Source organism: Podarcis pityusensis (genome assembly GCF_964106645.2).
Source record: "Podarcis pityusensis genome assembly, chromosome: 13".
Taxonomy (NCBI): domain Eukaryota; kingdom Metazoa; phylum Chordata; class Lepidosauria; order Squamata; family Lacertidae; genus Podarcis; species Podarcis pityusensis.
In genome coordinates, this window is record NC_138038.1 from 8,241,610 (window position 1) to 8,258,897 (window position 17,288).

The 17,288-nt window shown below is 45.5% G+C and overlaps 1 protein-coding gene and 1 long non-coding RNA gene across 2 annotated transcripts in view; one reads left to right on the forward strand and one right to left on the reverse strand.

The window, feature by feature from the left end:
* The window catches only part of LOC308460448 (transmembrane protease serine 11E-like), a 64,108-nt gene that overhangs the window by 31,080 nt on the left and 15,740 nt on the right, over positions 1 to 17,288 (reverse strand). The window contains exon 4 of the mRNA XM_080976878.1: positions 1,927 to 1,994. Within this exon, the coding sequence (XP_080833004.1) occupies positions 1,927 to 1,994 (68 nt within the window). The remainder of the gene's footprint in view (positions 1 to 1,926; positions 1,995 to 17,288) is intronic.
* LOC308460687 overlaps positions 1 to 17,288 on the forward strand; it is a 197,869-nt gene that overhangs the window by 8,863 nt on the left and 171,718 nt on the right. The gene's annotated exons all lie outside the window — the stretch shown is intronic.

The following is a 17,288-nucleotide window of genomic DNA, read 5'->3' on the forward strand; positions in this document are numbered from 1 at the left end:
TCATGGGGAATTATGCTGCCAGTGTAAGGAACTCGGGAGTTTATAAACATCTGAGAATAAAACTGATTTTAATCAAAGAGCTGCCAATTAAAATGCAGTGCCCAGATTCATGATCTGGAATGCAATGCACATTTAACTACATCCTCTACAGTCATACCTCATGTTACATTTGCTTCATGTTACGTTCTTTCAGGTTACGTCCCGCAGTGACCCAGAAGTACCGGAAAGGGTTACTTTCGGGTTTCACCGCTCGCGCATGCGCAGCAGCGCTAAATCGCTCTTCGAGCATGCGCACAAGCACCAAATCACAGCGCACACCTGCGCAGATACGGTGCTTCAGGTTGCGCTCTTTTCATGTTGCGAACAGGCCTCCGGAACGGATCCCGTTCACAACCAGAGGTACCACTGTATTCCTGAAGAATATGCCAGCAAACAATATGGGCTGCTTTGCATATTACACGGAGGAAAAGCTGTGTTGCCACAGAGAGCCTGTCTTAGAAGCTTGGGCTAGTCTTAGTTTCCTGGCCACCAAGTCTATGTAGCACATATTTGCTACCTTCAGATAGGACAGTACAATACAATACAAATACCTTTACTGGCATTACAAATTAAGACATTTCAAATCCCTGGGATAAATTTTAAAGGGACAGGAGTGAGGCTGTCGGGTCACAAGGACATGTTTACACCGAACAAATATCTAAAAGCTTTTGAACACACTTTGAACTACTGTCAAAAGAACTGCCCACTGCCCAACTGGCAGCTTTGGGGAAATGTGGAAATACTCCAGACTTAGAAATTAAAAATGTTCATCTGTGTTACAGCACAAACTGGAAAAACTAGGTACCTCTCAGGAATAATATGTCAAGAGGAGAGGTTGCAATGATTAGGTTCATATGGGTTGAACAGGGAGGAGGCATAGGGTAAATTCCCCAGCTGAAATATCACCTATGTTATCAACCTGCTAGGTGGCTTCAGTGTCAAACTAGGTGTGACGGTGAAGCTCTGTGTTATCGCACTCACCAGGATTACATGTGCTTTGTGGATTTACCCATCCTGCCTTGTTTTACTGATGACCCCCAAAGACTTGTGAAGTGGTCTTTTACAAATTATTGCAGAAAGGAGCGTAAGCTTTCCAGTCTGGTACACTAACGCAAGTTAAATCATTTCATTTCCAAGGCAAATAATTTCCAAAGATACCTAAAGCTGGCAATTGTTACAGTGCAGTCCTCCTAAGGCTCTGCTGGTGTGGGATCATGCAGAAAGATACCATTCAAGGTGGATCCAGACGAGCAGTTTATAACCTTTCAACCACACATCTGTACTCATACAAGTGGCAAGATGATTCAGAGAGCCAATACAGATGAAAAGGACACTGGGATGAGCTACCTTGGCCCAACATACTGTGGTCACCTGTACCATTCTGCTAAGAGGTGTAGAGAACTGTATCAGGAGCAGCTTGGTGTAATCCAGGCAACCATCTTAGAAGAAGAGGAGGAAGAGTTTGGATTTGATATCCCGCTTTATCAGTACCTGAAGGAGTCTCAAAGCAGCTAACATTCTCCTTTCCCTTCCTCCCCCACAACAAACACTCTGTGAGGTGAGTGGGGCTGAGAGACTTCAGAGAAGTGTGACTGGCCCAAGGTCACCCAGCAGCTGCATGTGGAGGAGCAGGGAAGCGAACCCAGTTCACCAGATTACGAGTCCACCGCTCTTAACCACTATACCACACTGGCTCTTAATATTTAGTTAGTTAGTTACACACACACACACACACACACACACTGGCAAATTCACCTGCTGGCTGAGTCACAGGAGAATCACAGAATTGTAGAGTTGGAAGAGACCCTGAGGATCGATCATTCCATTCCCCTGCAATGTAGAGGAGGGAAGATTTTTGCCATGTCTTTGGACCGTGGTTTTACATACCTCACTTTGACAAGCCGTGAGCCTCTATATTTAGGCCTTAAAATGGAATTGTGAAATGTCTCGTACATCTGTTGGGAGAAAGCAAAAGTGTTCTTTTAGCAAAGAGAACTTAGGGTCGTCCGAGGAACACCTGCTCATACTAGATCTGCAGAGCCACATTGTAGAGATATCCTCCGCATAGCTGCCAACTTACAGATTTGAAAATAAGGGACCAGCAGCCTCGAAAATAAGGGACCAGCAGCCAAAATAAGGAATTTTCCAAGCACAGGTATGTTCAACTTCTGAGCCCCTCTGAGCCAAAGGCAGAAAGCCCAGACAGCAGCCAAACGAAGCCTCAAGCGGTGGTTCCCACAGCGCAGCAAGCCGGCAAAGGGGATGCAGCAAGGGAAACCACCGTCACCTCTCCGCTGGGAAGCGCTGAGCAAAGCGAGTCCCCAGGCAACGCGGCCGATTTGATCGGCACAAGGCATGCAAGCTCCACCCCCCAGTCGTTCTTAGACTCCTTATTGGGTGAGCAACGCAGCCAGGCAACACAGTTGGAGCCTCCCTCCTCCTTGGCCGGCACGGAGGGAGGGAGAGGAGCTGCTTCCTTTGAAACCCGGGAAATTTAAGGGACATCATCAATAAGGGACAGCAGCAGGACACAGGGCTGGGATAAGGGACTTTCCCACCAAATAAGGGACGGTTGACAGCTATGATCCTCCGTAATGCAGAAAGAACCATTTTAGTTCAGCTGAATCATACCTGCCCCTGGTTCCTGTTCCGCTGCAGTAGCACAAGGCAAGAGCTTGCGTCACAAACAGCTGCCTTGCTTGTCTTCATTTGTTTCTCAGAACCCCAAGCACTATTAAGAAGTCATTTTAGGAAGGCTACATTTCTCACGTGATTTAAGTATTGAAACTGTGCAACCCTATGCATGCCTACTCAGAAGTCGTGAATTGGACGGATCTTTCTCCCATTGCGAGCGTGTAGCCTTACAACTGGGCTGAGCATTCCTGAATTGGATGGGTTGAAAAGGAGTGAAAGCATGGATTGTCCACTGCTTCCAGAGTGGTGCCATCTCACAGTGACCCGGCTGGGAGGTAGGGGAATAAAACTTATTTCTCTCCCCACCCCACCCCCCAAGCCGATTTCCATTTTGTAAAATCAATTTGGGTGGCGTGTAGTTGATGCGAGTATAGCTGATGAGCCTGATCCTGGAGATTTACAGAAGAATGAAGGGGTTTTAGGTTGTCTCTGCTCCATCCCCAGAAAGCCCCGTTTCAGGGCTGACTGGTTGCTGTCGACAAAAAAACTATTAATGCTAAATTGGTGCCCATAGAACTTTTCACAGGTATAGCAAGGGCCTCTCTGGCATATACACCCCATGTTGATGAAGATCTTCTCTTCCTGCAGAAAGGCATCTCCACCCCATCCTAGCCCTTTCCAGCCAGCAAATGTGAGGGTTAAGATTGCTCTGTAAATCACCCACAAGCCTCAAAGCCATGGGTAGGCAAACTAAGGCCCGGGGGCCGGATCTGGCCCAATCACCTTCTAAATCTGGCCCACGGACAGTCCGGGAATCAGTGTGTTTTTACATGAGTAGAATGTGTGCTTTTATTTAAAATGCATCTCTGGGTTATTTGTGGGGCATAGGAATTCGTTCTTTTTCTTCTTCTTCAAAATATAGTCTGGCTCCCCTCAAGGTCTGAGGGACAGTGGATTGGCCCCCTACTGAATAAGTTTGCTGACCCCTGCACAAAGCTATCCATCTCAGACAGCGTTTGAGCCCAGTTCTCCAGAACTGAAATTCTCTTTGCTAGACTGGAATGTCTTCTTGCGTAATCTGTGTCCAAAAAGTCTTTTGCAAATGTTCTACCACTTCCTAAGAATGCATTTTCATTCATAGCATCTTGCCATTTGTTTTCTAACCAGAAACAACAAATAAGAAGAAGCCTGCCTATATTTTAGACATGTCCAGTTTTATTGGTCTTTTAACTTGCCTTGCGACTTCTGTATAAAGTGATTTAACAAATGCAAATAACAACAACCAATTCATATTATCTATAAATTTAGTAGACTTGAATTACAAAACTCTTCAAACACTTTATAACTGAAAGGTAGCCTTGCGTCCCATATGAAAATAAAAATATTTCCTGCGTGGTTTTATTACTTTTTAATGACTTGTTATATTTACCCTTTTTTATAGGACTTCAAAGTAGTGTGCATGTAGGCTTACTCCATTTTGTTGTACAAAGTTTGTGTATTAATTATCATGAGACGGTTAAAGCAAAATTTAATATCAAGGGAAGACTTAAGAGCACAATCCTACGCGTGTTCACTTGGAAGCAAGTTCTACCATAAGTTCAGTGGAACTTATGTTCTAGAGAGAATACAACCTTAATGTTAAATCTGCTTTTTTTAATGACTGCCAAGTCTTTTGACCATGGGCGTAGCTAGGATTTATCTTGGGGGTGATGGTGCAGAACCTCAGTTAGTTAATTATCTTTATTGATTTACTTGATGGGGGGCAGCTGCACCCCTGCTTTTGACGAAGATTCAGTTTCCTCCTCCCACTGCAAATTCCCAGGATGTCCTGGTCTGCAGAAAGGAGATAATAGCGCTTCCCTACTTAACAGTGTGCTGCAAGACTCCTAACAGTGAGACAATGCAGTTTCTGGTACAGAAATGTTATTGCTGTTACTATGGTTTAATGGACACCTGAGCAGCGGCTCAAGGCTTTGGAATGTTAGATGGAGACACAACTTGCTTGGTAGCTGAGATGCTGAGATAAATTGCTGGTGAGTAATCCCAGGTGTCTTCTCAATGTATTCTTATCACATACCACAGCAGTTCATCATCTCGGTTTCATCTCAAATTGCACAGCATCCCTATCAACATAGGGATCATCCACACTCATTTTCCTCCAGACTTTCTAGGCACAGGTTTGCACTTTTCCAGTCTTTGCCCGAGTACTATTTTATTTTATTTGCCCCTCCACTTTCCCTGTGAAAATCCCACTAGCATAGCTAGGGGGCAGGGGGGCTGACCACATTGGGCGACACTTTTTTTGGAGGGCGGAACCACACAGCTCTACCCCTGGGTCAAGCCTGGCCTGGAGAGGAGAGTCAATTCTCTGCCCCTCTCCTCGGCCGGGCGACACCACACAAGGATGCTGCTGAGTTAGCTTTCTCGCGCCCATCCGCAGTTCCACTCTCCATTCTTTAATACTTTCCACAGTCAGCAGAAAACCCAAATTGCTGTTTGTTCTGATTCAGCATCAAAGAGTGGATTTTCCTGGGGAAAGTGAAGGAAGTGGGAAAAGTGCTCAGACTTTTCTAGACTTGGGCCTAGAAAGCACTGTGTGTGGATGAGCCCATAGATGAACCAGGATGCCACCTATATATATATGTCCTGTCACATAATCGCATGCAAAGGCGATTTTTCCCCTTTCTGAGCCACTTCGCTGCTTTCCAGACAGGGCTGCATTCCCCCCCCCCTCTTTTTTATATTTCCCTAATAATTGTGACATTTGTTTTTCTTTAGGGCTCAGCACCATTCTACCCTGACACAATTGCAGGACCATCTCTCTAGAAGTCAATAGGGAGAATATTGGAAACTTCTTCTTCTTCTTCTTCTTCTTCTTCTTCTTCTTCTTCTTCTTCTTCTTATTACCCCACCCATCTGGCTGGGTTTCCCCAGCCAGTCTTTGCAAGAGATGGGGAAAACTACTCAGGTAGCCTCTTCAGAAAGATACTGTCAGAGTTGCTTCCAGATCCTAGCTCACAGAGGATCACGCTAGCCAGCGATCATTAAATAAAAGTCTTTATTGAGTTACAGTTTCCATTCTCAAGCTGCTGCGTGCAACCCTACGTCTAATGGTTAGATCGGCGAAGCTCCATCTGAGTCTCCGCCCCTTGTACACCAACTTAATATCCTAGCCTTGCTCCACCTTTTCCGCCTGACTGTTCTTCTCTGGGTCCCTCTGCCCCCCGGGGTCTCTTCCTTCCGGGATTCCTCTGACGCTGACGCTGACCCCCCTGACTCTTCTCCCTCCTTTCGGCGGGCTTTAGGACCTGGCTCCCTTTCCGGGCTGCCTACTGCGCCACCTTCCTGTGCATTTGAACTTGGCGCGCGCGCCCAACCTTCCACCTTCCGTCTGACCGTTTCTTCGCTCCCCGATGGAGGTGTGGCCACTCCTGACTCGTGCCCTCCCCCCTGTTGTGAGCTGCCAGCGCTTGATCCCTGGCGCCCTTCCTCTTCCCTGCTCTCTGGCGGTGACGCTGGTCCTGATTTCCAACTGCTCCCCTCTGAGTCCCCTCTGGCTCTATCTTCCTGGGGTGTCCCCCTAGGCTCCCCCCTTGCCCTGGCCACTGGTGCTCCTTTCTGTGAATCTTCTGATTCACTGGAAAGACTCGGAGATCTCGGGTCGTCGTCATCACTCATCTTTTCTTCTGCCTCCTCTCCCTCGCTCTCTGTTTCCTCCCTTGCCCTTGCCTCTGCTCCTGAACCCCTGACAGATACTATGACCGATGGCATCAAAAGCTTCCAAGAAGTTGAAAATAATAAATAAGGGTTCACCCGTTCTGTCTTCCTATCAACAGATCCAATGTCACAGAGTGATCAAGGCAATGTCAGCCCCAAAATTGATCTTGAAATCATACTGAAATGTATCCTAGACTTCGCCAGACATCACCTCTTCATTAGAGTAACAAGCCACAGTGGACAAGGATGCTCAAGCATATTGATGGTCGGCTGGATGTAACCAAAGATCTTGTCCACACCCTCAGAATACCTTTAAAATATCCATAAAAACTGGACCTGATAAGCACCTGAGCTCTCTCCACTGCAGAGAGTCCAGATCATGGCAACTGGGAGCAAATTTACCAAACATTCCACAGCATCTCTCCCCAGGTCAAATTGCACGAGGCCATGGACTGTTGTCAGAACAGCTGACAATGAGAAGATGCAATAGTGAAAATAAATCCTCATGGCTCCCACACTTTGATACCAGCATTTCCATTGAGTTGGCTCGATAATGAGCTCACCTCTTAACGCACTTAACTGAACTCGTCACCAGTCTTCCTCCATCTCCTTTCTAACCATTGCACTGCAGCATATCCATCACTTGGGTCATCTTCATATCCACAGAGCAATCCATCACTTGGGTCATCTCCATATCCACAGAGCAACTAGGGATTTGACAGGAGCACCACAGCAGGAAGTTCACCAGAGGACTCATTACACTCCAAGGGCGGACCATTTTAATGGTTCCCCCACCCGTGCAGGGGAGTAGAGATGCGGAAGGTCTAAAGTTAAACAGGAAGTTTTCTGGCCATGGCAAGAGAAATACAAATCAAGAGTCTGTCCTGCATGCCCTGGGTTGATGACATGTGGGGTCAGCCCCATAGTTGTCATGGAAGCCATGAAATCCTAAGCCTCGGGATTTATGTCCAGAGTCCCACAGGACAATCATTCTGGGAGTTTTCAGCACCAAATCCACAACCACCTCTGGCAGGAAGACAGATGAGCAGGAGAGGGGCAGAATCTTCAATCTGCCCTGAATACCAAAGTTATCCATGCCTTTTCCTCCTTGCACATACCCCAGGTGAATGAAGAAAGAAACCATTATTGCAGTATTGGCATAAAAGGGTAAAGGGACCCCTGACCATTAGGTCCAGTTGTGGCCCACTCTGGGATTGCAGCGCTCATCTCACTTTATTGGCCGAGGGAGCCGGCATCCAGCTTCCGGGTCATGTGGCCAGCATGACTAAGCCGCTTCTGGTGAACCAGAGTAGCGCACGGAAACACCGTTTACCTTCCCGCCAGAGCAGTACCTATTTATCTACTTGCATGTTGACATGCTTTCGAACTGCTAGGTTGGCAGGAGCCAGGACCAAGCAATGGGAGCTCACCCCGTCATGGGGATTCGAACCGCCGACCTTCTGATCAGCAAGTCCTAGGTTCTGTGGTTTAACCCACAGCGCCACCCGCGTCCCAGTATTGGTATATTCCCCCACAATCCCCTATTTCCAGCCTCACCCACCTCTGTTTTCAAATGCACACACTGTGAGGCAATGCACAATCAGTCTTCAATGAGCTTCTATTTTCAGAATGAAAACAGTGTCTCAAGAAGCACTTTGGGGGGCAAAAATTATTTTTGGTTTCTGTCAGTCCCTGTTGATTCTAAAATAAACTATCACGCACATGCAGCCTTTCTCTGTTTTTGTTCTCTGCCTTTAGAATTCAAGCTCACCAGATCAAAACCTCAGGCTATCATTTACCTGACGTCCTGAACACACCCAACCAAGGAAGACAAACAACCAGGAGTTCACCTCTTTATTGACAAAAGCAGGCACTCACAGTAGCTCATGAGGTGCACTGAATAAAAACACACACGCTTCTAGACACTACTTAGCTGGCATTCACTTTCCCAGGTTTGTGCCCCAGCTGAACAGCTGAAGCAACAGGGGGACCACACATTTGTTGTTGTTGTTTACTTGTTTAGTTGTGTCTGACTCTTCGTGACCCCCTGGACCAGAGCACGCCAGGCACTCCTGTCTTCCACTGCCTCCCGCAGTTTGGTCAAACTCATGCTGGTAGCTTCGAGAACACCATCCAACCATCTCGTCCTCTGTCGTCCCCTTCTCCTTGTGCCCTCCATCTTTCCCAACATCAGGGTCTTTTCTAAGGAGTCTTCTCTTCTTATCAGGTGGCCAAAGTATTGGAGCCTCAGCTTCAGGATCTGTCCTTCCAGTGAGCCCTCAGGGCTGATTTCCTTCAGAATGGAGAGGTTTGATCTTCTTGCAGTCCATGGGACTCTCCAGAGTCTCCTCCAGCACCATAATTCCAAAGCATCAATTCTTCGGCGATCAGCCTTCTTTATGGTCCAGCTCTCACTTTCATACATCACTACTGGGAAAACCATACCTTTTATTATACGGACCTTTGTTGGCAAGGTGATGTCTCTGCTTTTTAAGATGCTGTCTAGGTTTGTCATTGCTTTTCTCCCAAGAAGCAGGCGTCTTTTAATTTCGTGACTGCTGTCACCATCTGCAGTGATCATGGAGCCCAGGAATGTAAAATCTCTCACTGCCTCCATTTCCTCCCCTTCTATTTGCCAGGAGGTGATGGGACCAGTGTCGACGATCTTAGTTTTTTTGATGTTGAGCTTCAGACCATATTGTGCGCTCTCCCCTTTCACCCTCATTAAGAGGTTCTTTAATTCCCCCCCCCCAAAAAAAAAACAACAGGGGCCACACATACCCCAGACTTAATCTGACGGAGTTTTCGCACAAGTGATTTCTCCTAAACCAAAGTTGCCACTGTGCTTGCCTCTTTGAGCCTTTCCTGATTCTATGAGACAGTGCGGCAGGGGATGGCAGGAATTCAACCAGCTCATCCTCCACCTGAAGAACCTCTTCCTCTGCTTCTGTTATGTCCACCATCTCTGACTGCTCAGACTCTTCCCCTTCCTCCAGCCCTAGCTCCTGCTTCGCTGGTGGCACAAAACCCAATAAATCACTGGCCCACTCTCCGGGGTCAACCTGGGGCCTCCTCTGCCTCTTCCACACACTCAGAGTCCTGTCACCTGATTTACCTGCTTTGCTCTTTTCTGCTTATTACCTTGTCCTGCTCAATCTTGTCAACACCTTCAGTTTCAGAGACCTCTGTTGATCTGCAACATCTCATAGCTTCCAAATTCCACTTTAACTTTTGCAATATCTCAGATGAATTATTATTCACCTTTGCCCACCTTTTCTTACACAACATGTAGGGTTCTGAACTAAGTCAGCCTTGTCAACAACAGGACCATCACCCTTTGGTCAGATTTTTCAGCAAGTCTTTCTAAAGAACATAACAACTTCCATACATGACCACTGACATGATATTTGTTTGTTCATTTCATTTTTACCCTGCCCTTTCTCTGAGCACCTCAAGGTGGGATTCTCCTCATTCAGTCTTCACCACAAACCTGTGTGAGGTACGTCAGACCAGGAGAGAGTGACTGTCATGGACTGGGCAGAAGAGGAATGGTGGAGACCCCCTCCCCATCCTGACCCTTCCAGGGAGGAGGAAGAGGAAGCCAGTATAGATTTACAGTGGTGCCTCGCAAGACGAAAAGAATCCATTCCAAGAGTCTCTTCGTCTTGCGGGTTTTTTCGTCTTGCGAAGCAAGCCCATTAGCGGTTTAGCGGGCTTATCGGATCAGCTGATAAGCGGCTTAGCGAACAGCTGATAAGCGGCTTAGCGACCAGCTGTTAAGCGGCTTAGCCCTTCAGCTGATAAGCGGTTTAGCGGCTTGGGAAAAAGCTGATAAGCGGCTTAACGATCAGCTGATAAGCGGCTTAGCGACCAGCTGTTAAGCGGCTTAGCCCATCAGCTGATAAGCGGTTTAGCGGCTTGGGAAAAAGGGGGGGAAAGGAAAAAAACCCCGCAGGAACTCGCAAGACATTTTCGTCTTGCGAAGCAAGCACACAGGAAATTCGTTTTGCGAAGCACCTCCAAAACGGAAAACCCTTTCGTCTAGCGGGTTTTCCGTCTTGCGAGGCATTCGTCTTGCGGGGCACCACTGTACAACAGTGGTTTGAGGGAGGTCACAACTCAGAGGCAGATGATGGGAATTTGTCGACCCCTGAGCTAAACACACAGAAGTCAGGATTGGAGCGAAATGGGTTGGTGTATGCAGGGAGGGGGGCGGTAAAGCAGCATACACAAACACAACCCCTGCACACTATTTGCTCTCACATGTTCAGGGAGAGCAAGAGAGCAACACCATCACAGTCACCTGATCAGTTATTGTGAGCGTTTGAGGAAATTCAGAATGGCACATGATACAAAAAGAGAACCTTATCCCTGTCATTCCTGGGGTTCCAAGTAGTTAACAATTTCGTGACCATTCATTCATTTCTTTTCATTTCAAAAAATATATAAACCACTTGATTGTAAAAAATAATAATCAAAGTGGCTTACAAAATGTAAAACAGTAAAATCAAGAAGAATTTACAACCCTGCTTCAAAAGACACCAAAGTTAAAATACAGAAACAGATTAAAATAACCTCCTTTACACATTAAAAGACCAACCAAGAGGCTCTTTTAAGAACTTGTGTAAAAAGTAAAGGGACCCCTGACCATTAGGTCCAGTCGTGACCAACTCTGGGGTTGTGGTGCTCATCTCACTTTATTGGCCGAGGGAGCCGGCGTACAGCTTCCGGGTCATGTGGCCAGCATGACTAAGCCGCTTCTGGCGAACCAGAGCAGCGCATGGAAACCGAGCAATGGGAGCTCACCCCATCGCAGGGATTCAAACTGCTGACCTTCTTATCGGCAAGTCCTAGGCTTTGTGTTGTGTTAAAAAAATCATCAGTCATGTTGCCCATCACCACCTCTGCTTGCCCAAGACTTCCCCAAGTCTGCAGAGTGCATTCTTTTGATCATTTTAGGAAAGTACAGTATTAATCAGTTGTTTTATACTTGCTGCTCCAAAATTAGTTTCCTGTTCAAATTCTCTGACACACGCAATTACTTTATCACTCTCTTTCATGTCTTTCTTCTTTCTATCCAAGATGAAGAAGACTTTTCATGCCCTCGTAATTTTAATTGCCTTTGTTTGTTCTTCTTCTAATCTTAACATATCCTTTTCAAAGCAGCGCAACAAGAACTGCAGCTTTATTTGAGGTGTGGCAAATACAATTAACTTACACAGACTTTTTTGCCAGTACTGTCACTCTTGTATAAGTCAATTAAGTTTGCTACACGGCAATGCAAGTATTTTTGTTCTATTAAAAGTATTTCCTAGTCAAATAAAAGTCCCAAAGTGGTGCCTTGTTTTTCAGTAGGTGATTAGTGTTTTCTCAGGGGAACCATTTACTGCAACTCAATTTTTTTTCCTGTGTGGCAACAGCAAATGCAAAATACAACGCTATTTAGGTATGTGAGGAAAACCCTCTCCCTCACCAGCCATGATGCTTCAGGTCTGCTACTGACTTCCTATATAGCCATGGTGGTGGTTTAAAGTGCAATAGGGGTAAGAATAGGGAGTTGAATCACACTCCCACCAACCTGTAACTTCCCAACAACCTTTTTTTTAGTTCATTCATTCATTCATTCATTCTCTCTCTCTCTCTCTCCCCACACACCCGCTCCTGATGGGACTCAATGACCTGCAATAATTCTTGCCAAGAGAACAACCAAGTTTTAAAACAGTTAATTTGGAGCAGAAAACCAGAGATGGAGGTGAGTCCTCCTTCTCAGCAGTGCAAACTGACCTTGAAGCTCCTCCACCCTCAACTTTATAGTGAATTGACAGCAGGCCCATAACCGGAGCTATGAGGAAGGGGCCATTGTAAGTCAATAAAGGTAAAGGTAAAGGGACCCCTGACCATTAGGTCCAGTCGTGGCCGACTCTGGGGTTGCGACGCTCATCTCGCTTTATTGGCCGAGGGAGCCGGCGTACAGCTTCTGGGTCATGTGGCCAGAATGACTAAGCCGCTTCTGGCGAACCAGAGCAGCACACGGAAACGCCGTTTACCTTCCCGCTCGAGCGGTACCTATTTATCTACTTGCACTTTGTGCTTTCGAACTGCTAGGTTGGCAGGAGCAGGGACCGAGCAACGGGAGCTCACCCCGTCACAGGGATTCGAACTGCCGACCTTCTGATCGGCAAGTCCTAGGCTTTGTGATTTAACCCACAGCACCACCTGCGTCCCTTGTAAGTCAATACGGAACTACAAAAACCTCGTCTAATGCAACGAGTGTCTGATATCATGAGTACAATTGGTGCTATTCATTTATTAATTTAAATTTAATTGGATTTTAAGTGCTGGTTACCCAAGTGCTCATCTAGGTCACAGACTTAATTGGCTTCTGATGGGTCCCATTCCAAACAGATAGGTTGTATCTGTACAGTGTGGCATTATCTGACTGAACGAAGTCTAACTTCACAAACACAACACCACAACCTCATTAGTGGTAGTAATAATGTTTCTTCCAAATAACTGGGGAATGTTAATAACGTAGACGGGGAAATGAGTCATTCTGAATTCCTTCTCAAAAGTAGCATCTGAGAAGACTACTGTAATGGGATGGTAGAGATAATATCATCCAGTTGTTCCTTATTCATTAAAATGCAGTTCTGTTCTCCTTGGGAACTGGATCACAGAGTTTCCTAGTGACTTTTTAAATTTTTTAATTAAAAAAGTTAATAGAGGTACTGTGCTCTTTTGAAGTGACAACTCAAAGAGTTTAAACATAAAGCAGTTTAAATATGAAAGCTTGCTTTTGAGGTTTGTGAAGCTAAGAGATATATAAATCTGTCTTGGCATAGTATCAGCAAACCAGGGAGAAAATATTTTCTTATAACTTTACTATGAGCTCTCTGTTGCCTGAATGGTTACATCTCTCTTTTGATATCATAAGGTGGTGCATAAGTTAGGATTCAAAACTGTGTTGGGAAAACTGGAGGAGAAGGAAGAGATAGCCTTTAATATTAACCTATGATTGAATTACTAAAATGAGGTTTGTCAGAGCTCCACCTGTTTGTAAATTCAGGGTCAGAGCAGGGAGGTGTCTCCCCAAGCTGGATGAATGAGCAGTAAAGTACTTTGAGGGTTCCCACACACACACACACACAATCAGGAGGCATATAAATTTGATGAAATAACTAAACAATAAAAAAAACTGGCAAATGCAATTCAATGTAAGCAAGTGCAAAACATTCTAATTTCACATATCTTCTCATGGGGTCTGACCAGGCTGACCAGGAAGAAGACCTTGGGATCAGAGGGATAGCTTGATAACTTGATAGCCACCCAAAACTGTCAGATGGGCAGGGTACAAATAATAACTGATGGTGAAGATGTTGACCCATTGTGCTTTAGCTGTGAAATATGTGAATGCTGTGCCTAGGGATCATGAGGGGAAAGACGGAAAATAAAACTGCCAATATAATAAAGCTGTTATATATCTGTGGTGCAGCTCATAGGACTTTGGGAAACTGATCCTCCGGTGGAAGGCGAAAATGTTTAAAGTGGCTCATGGAGCTGAAGAAATGGAATTACACCCACTCCCTGCTAATGTCAAAGATTTGGGACCACCCCCAAAAAACATTGAATAAGCAAACAGTCATGGTGGGCATGCTGGCTCCATGTTAGACCCAAATTAGGCCTCTGAAGCTTTGTCTGAATTGGCCCGTAATGACTACAAGCTACAACTGCTCAAATTTTCTCTTGTACACAACTATTAAAAGTGTGGGTGTCCTGTCCTCTTTGTCACCTGGTCACCCTTCAAATCCTGGTAACGTCCAACAAGAAGAAGCACCCTTCTTTAACATTTGCATTTTATTTATATTATTTACTCTGCTCTATATTATTCCACTAGGGACATGGGTGGTGCTGTGGGTTAAACCACAGAGCCTAGGACTTGCCGATCAGAAGGTCGGTGGTTCGAATCCCCGCGACGGGGTGAGCTCCCGTTGCTCGGTCCCTGCTCCTGCCAACCTAGCAGTTTGAAAGCACGTCAAAGTGCAAGTAGATAAATAGGTACCACTCCAGCAGGAAGGTAAACGGTGTTTCCGTGCACTTCTCTGCTTCGCCAGAAGCGGCTTAGTCATGCTGGCCACATGACCCGGAAGCTGTATGCCGGCTCCCTTGGTCAGTAAAGCGAGATGAGCGCCACAACCCCAGAGTCAGCCACAACTGGACCTAATGGTCAGGGGTCCCTTTACCTGTATTATTCCACTAACTCAATTCTGTACACAGGGCACGAATGACATTGGTCGACAAAAGAGATCGACATACGTGCACACAACTGGCCAGCTCCTTCTTGCAGGACATTACCAGGATTTTATCTGGGAAATCAACCATGTGAGTTGTACCTGTGCATGAAAGACTGTATGCATGTAGGCACCATGCAGTCGGCTATCTTGTGGGAGTGGCGAATCATGGCCAGAACACCAACACACAGGGAGACTGCTGGCTCAAGTCTCTATAAAGTATTGACCAAACTTGTCTAAGACTACTGAAAACAAGTGATGAGCTGCCATACTAGGGTGTGCAACTTAAATTTTGGGGTGAGTTTAAGGGCTGAAACTTAAATTTTGCTAATTTCTTCAGTGACAGGCCTTAAAAATATGTTTTTGCGAGTGCTGAATTCAAAACTTTCATGATTGGGCAAGTTTAGTTTTATGTTGAAGAAGCCCACAAACTGCTTTCGGAAAACCAAACGATTTTGATTTTACCTTCTGAAAATGTCAGGTAATGCTTAATAATAATAATAATAATAATAATAATGTACAACTGCATTTGTAATTTTTTTCTGTGCAATTTTACACACATTTTACTAAACAAGCAAAACTAAGTTATATTAATATAACCAAAATGTCTTTTGAATTCCTAAGTCATTCCAACTTTTTAGCACCCCTCATATTTTGGGAAGTTGAAAATTGAAAAATCCAGCACGCCCTACTGCCATTTGCTAACCAGCCCTTAGAGAAACAGGACTTGGGAGTTTCATCTAATGCAAGATCTAAGAGATGAAGGCTATATGCATGCTTAAATGGGAGTGAGCCCAACTGGAGACAGGGACAATAATAATTCCCAGTACACATGCACAGGACTGAGCTTATGAGGTCTAGTTTCACAACATTTTCTCTACTCCTTGAGAGAAGGATCTCAGGTGATAAAGAAATAATTATCCAGGTCAAGAAGATTTATAGCAAGAGACCTGTGACATTAAACATATTTGTGCTGCCTTTAAAAATGCAAATAAAATCAGTGTCGGGAGGAGGAATATAATTATTGGAGCACCGAAGGCACGGTGGTGGTGATTTAAACCTTTCATCCCCCTGCTGCAGCCCTGAGGGATATATCTGTTCTGTGGAGCTGGTATTTTCTTTTTGGGAAATCCACTGGATTTCTCCAGAAGAAAATGCCACTTTCAGAGAAGGTTTTTTCCTCCCTCAGGACTGCAGCAGTGAAAGAAATGCTTTTTATGCTCCAATAAGTATCAGCTTCCAACCTCCCAGCTATGTTTCCGTTTCTTAAAAGCAACAACCCTGTCCATCAAGGGCAGAGACACATTTGATAGCATGTCTCGTTTGGTCCTCACATATGCAACATGCGCCACTTGAGTAGGAATTAGAGGAGACAGCCATTGTTAACCTCAGAGAATTCGAATGATTAGGAAATGAGAAAGTTTTTTGTTTGTCACTGACTCCTTCCCTTGACTCAGCTCCACCTAAGGAGCACGTTTTCCAGATTTTCCAGATGTTACCGGCAGCTGATTGGTACACATAGCTAATCATCCTTCCGGCAGGAATCCTGACATTCCTGCACCTTTGTCATCGTAGGGAAAGCATCGTCCACTCTCTATGTTTAGGTGCTCAGTGGGAAAGTCTGGCACTTAGATATATGGCCTGCCGCTCATACAGAAGGCATTCAAATTTAGGTGGGTCGCATTTAGGTCATATGTCATTATTGCCCACAGTGCCGGATTTACGTATAAGCTAAACAAGCTATAGCTTAGGGCCCCACTCTCTTGGGGGCCCCCAAAAAAATTAAAGGAAAAAAACTGGATGCACATTTCAAAAATATAAGATTAAAAAACCCAAATAAAATAAAACCTACATACAGCAACAGTATTTTGTGCTGCGTAGGCTCCTTTAAGATAAGCAATGGGCCCTGCCTGCTAGCCTGCTCCCTAAAATATCACTGGTTTGCTCATTTCTATATACAGTAATACCTCGGGTTGAAGTAGCTTCGGGATAAGTAATTTCGGGTTGCACGCTGTGGCGACCCAGAAGTAATGGAACGTGTTACTTCCGGGTTTTGCAGCTCGCGGATGCGCAGTGTCAAAATGATGTCACGCACATGCACAGAACTGGCGAATCATGACCCGCAGATGCACGGACGCAGGTCGTGTTCGCTTCTGGATGTGAACGGGGCTCCGGAATGGATCCCGTTCGCATCCAGAGGTACCACTGTATGGGGTGCCTACATTCTGCATGTGCAGACGCCTTTAAATACCTATTAGGTCCAGAAATTGCCACATAGCATATATTCAACACAAAAAGCAGCGGCAATTTGTTGTTGATAAAGGACAGCTGGACATATAAAGGGCCCCATTACCTCCAGTAGCTCAGGGCCTCATCAAACCTAAATCCAGCCCTGATTGCTCAGGATCACTTATCGCCCCCAGACTATTTACTGTCACAGATTATTGCTATATAACGGTGCCATGGACCTCTGTTATGCACACCAAAGGTACAAATCTCTTCAATTATTATTATTTTTAAAGTTTGGGGGTGTCTACTTAGTCATAGAATTGTAGAGTTGGAAGGAACCACAAGGCTCATCGAGTCCGACCCCCCTGCAAAATGTGGATA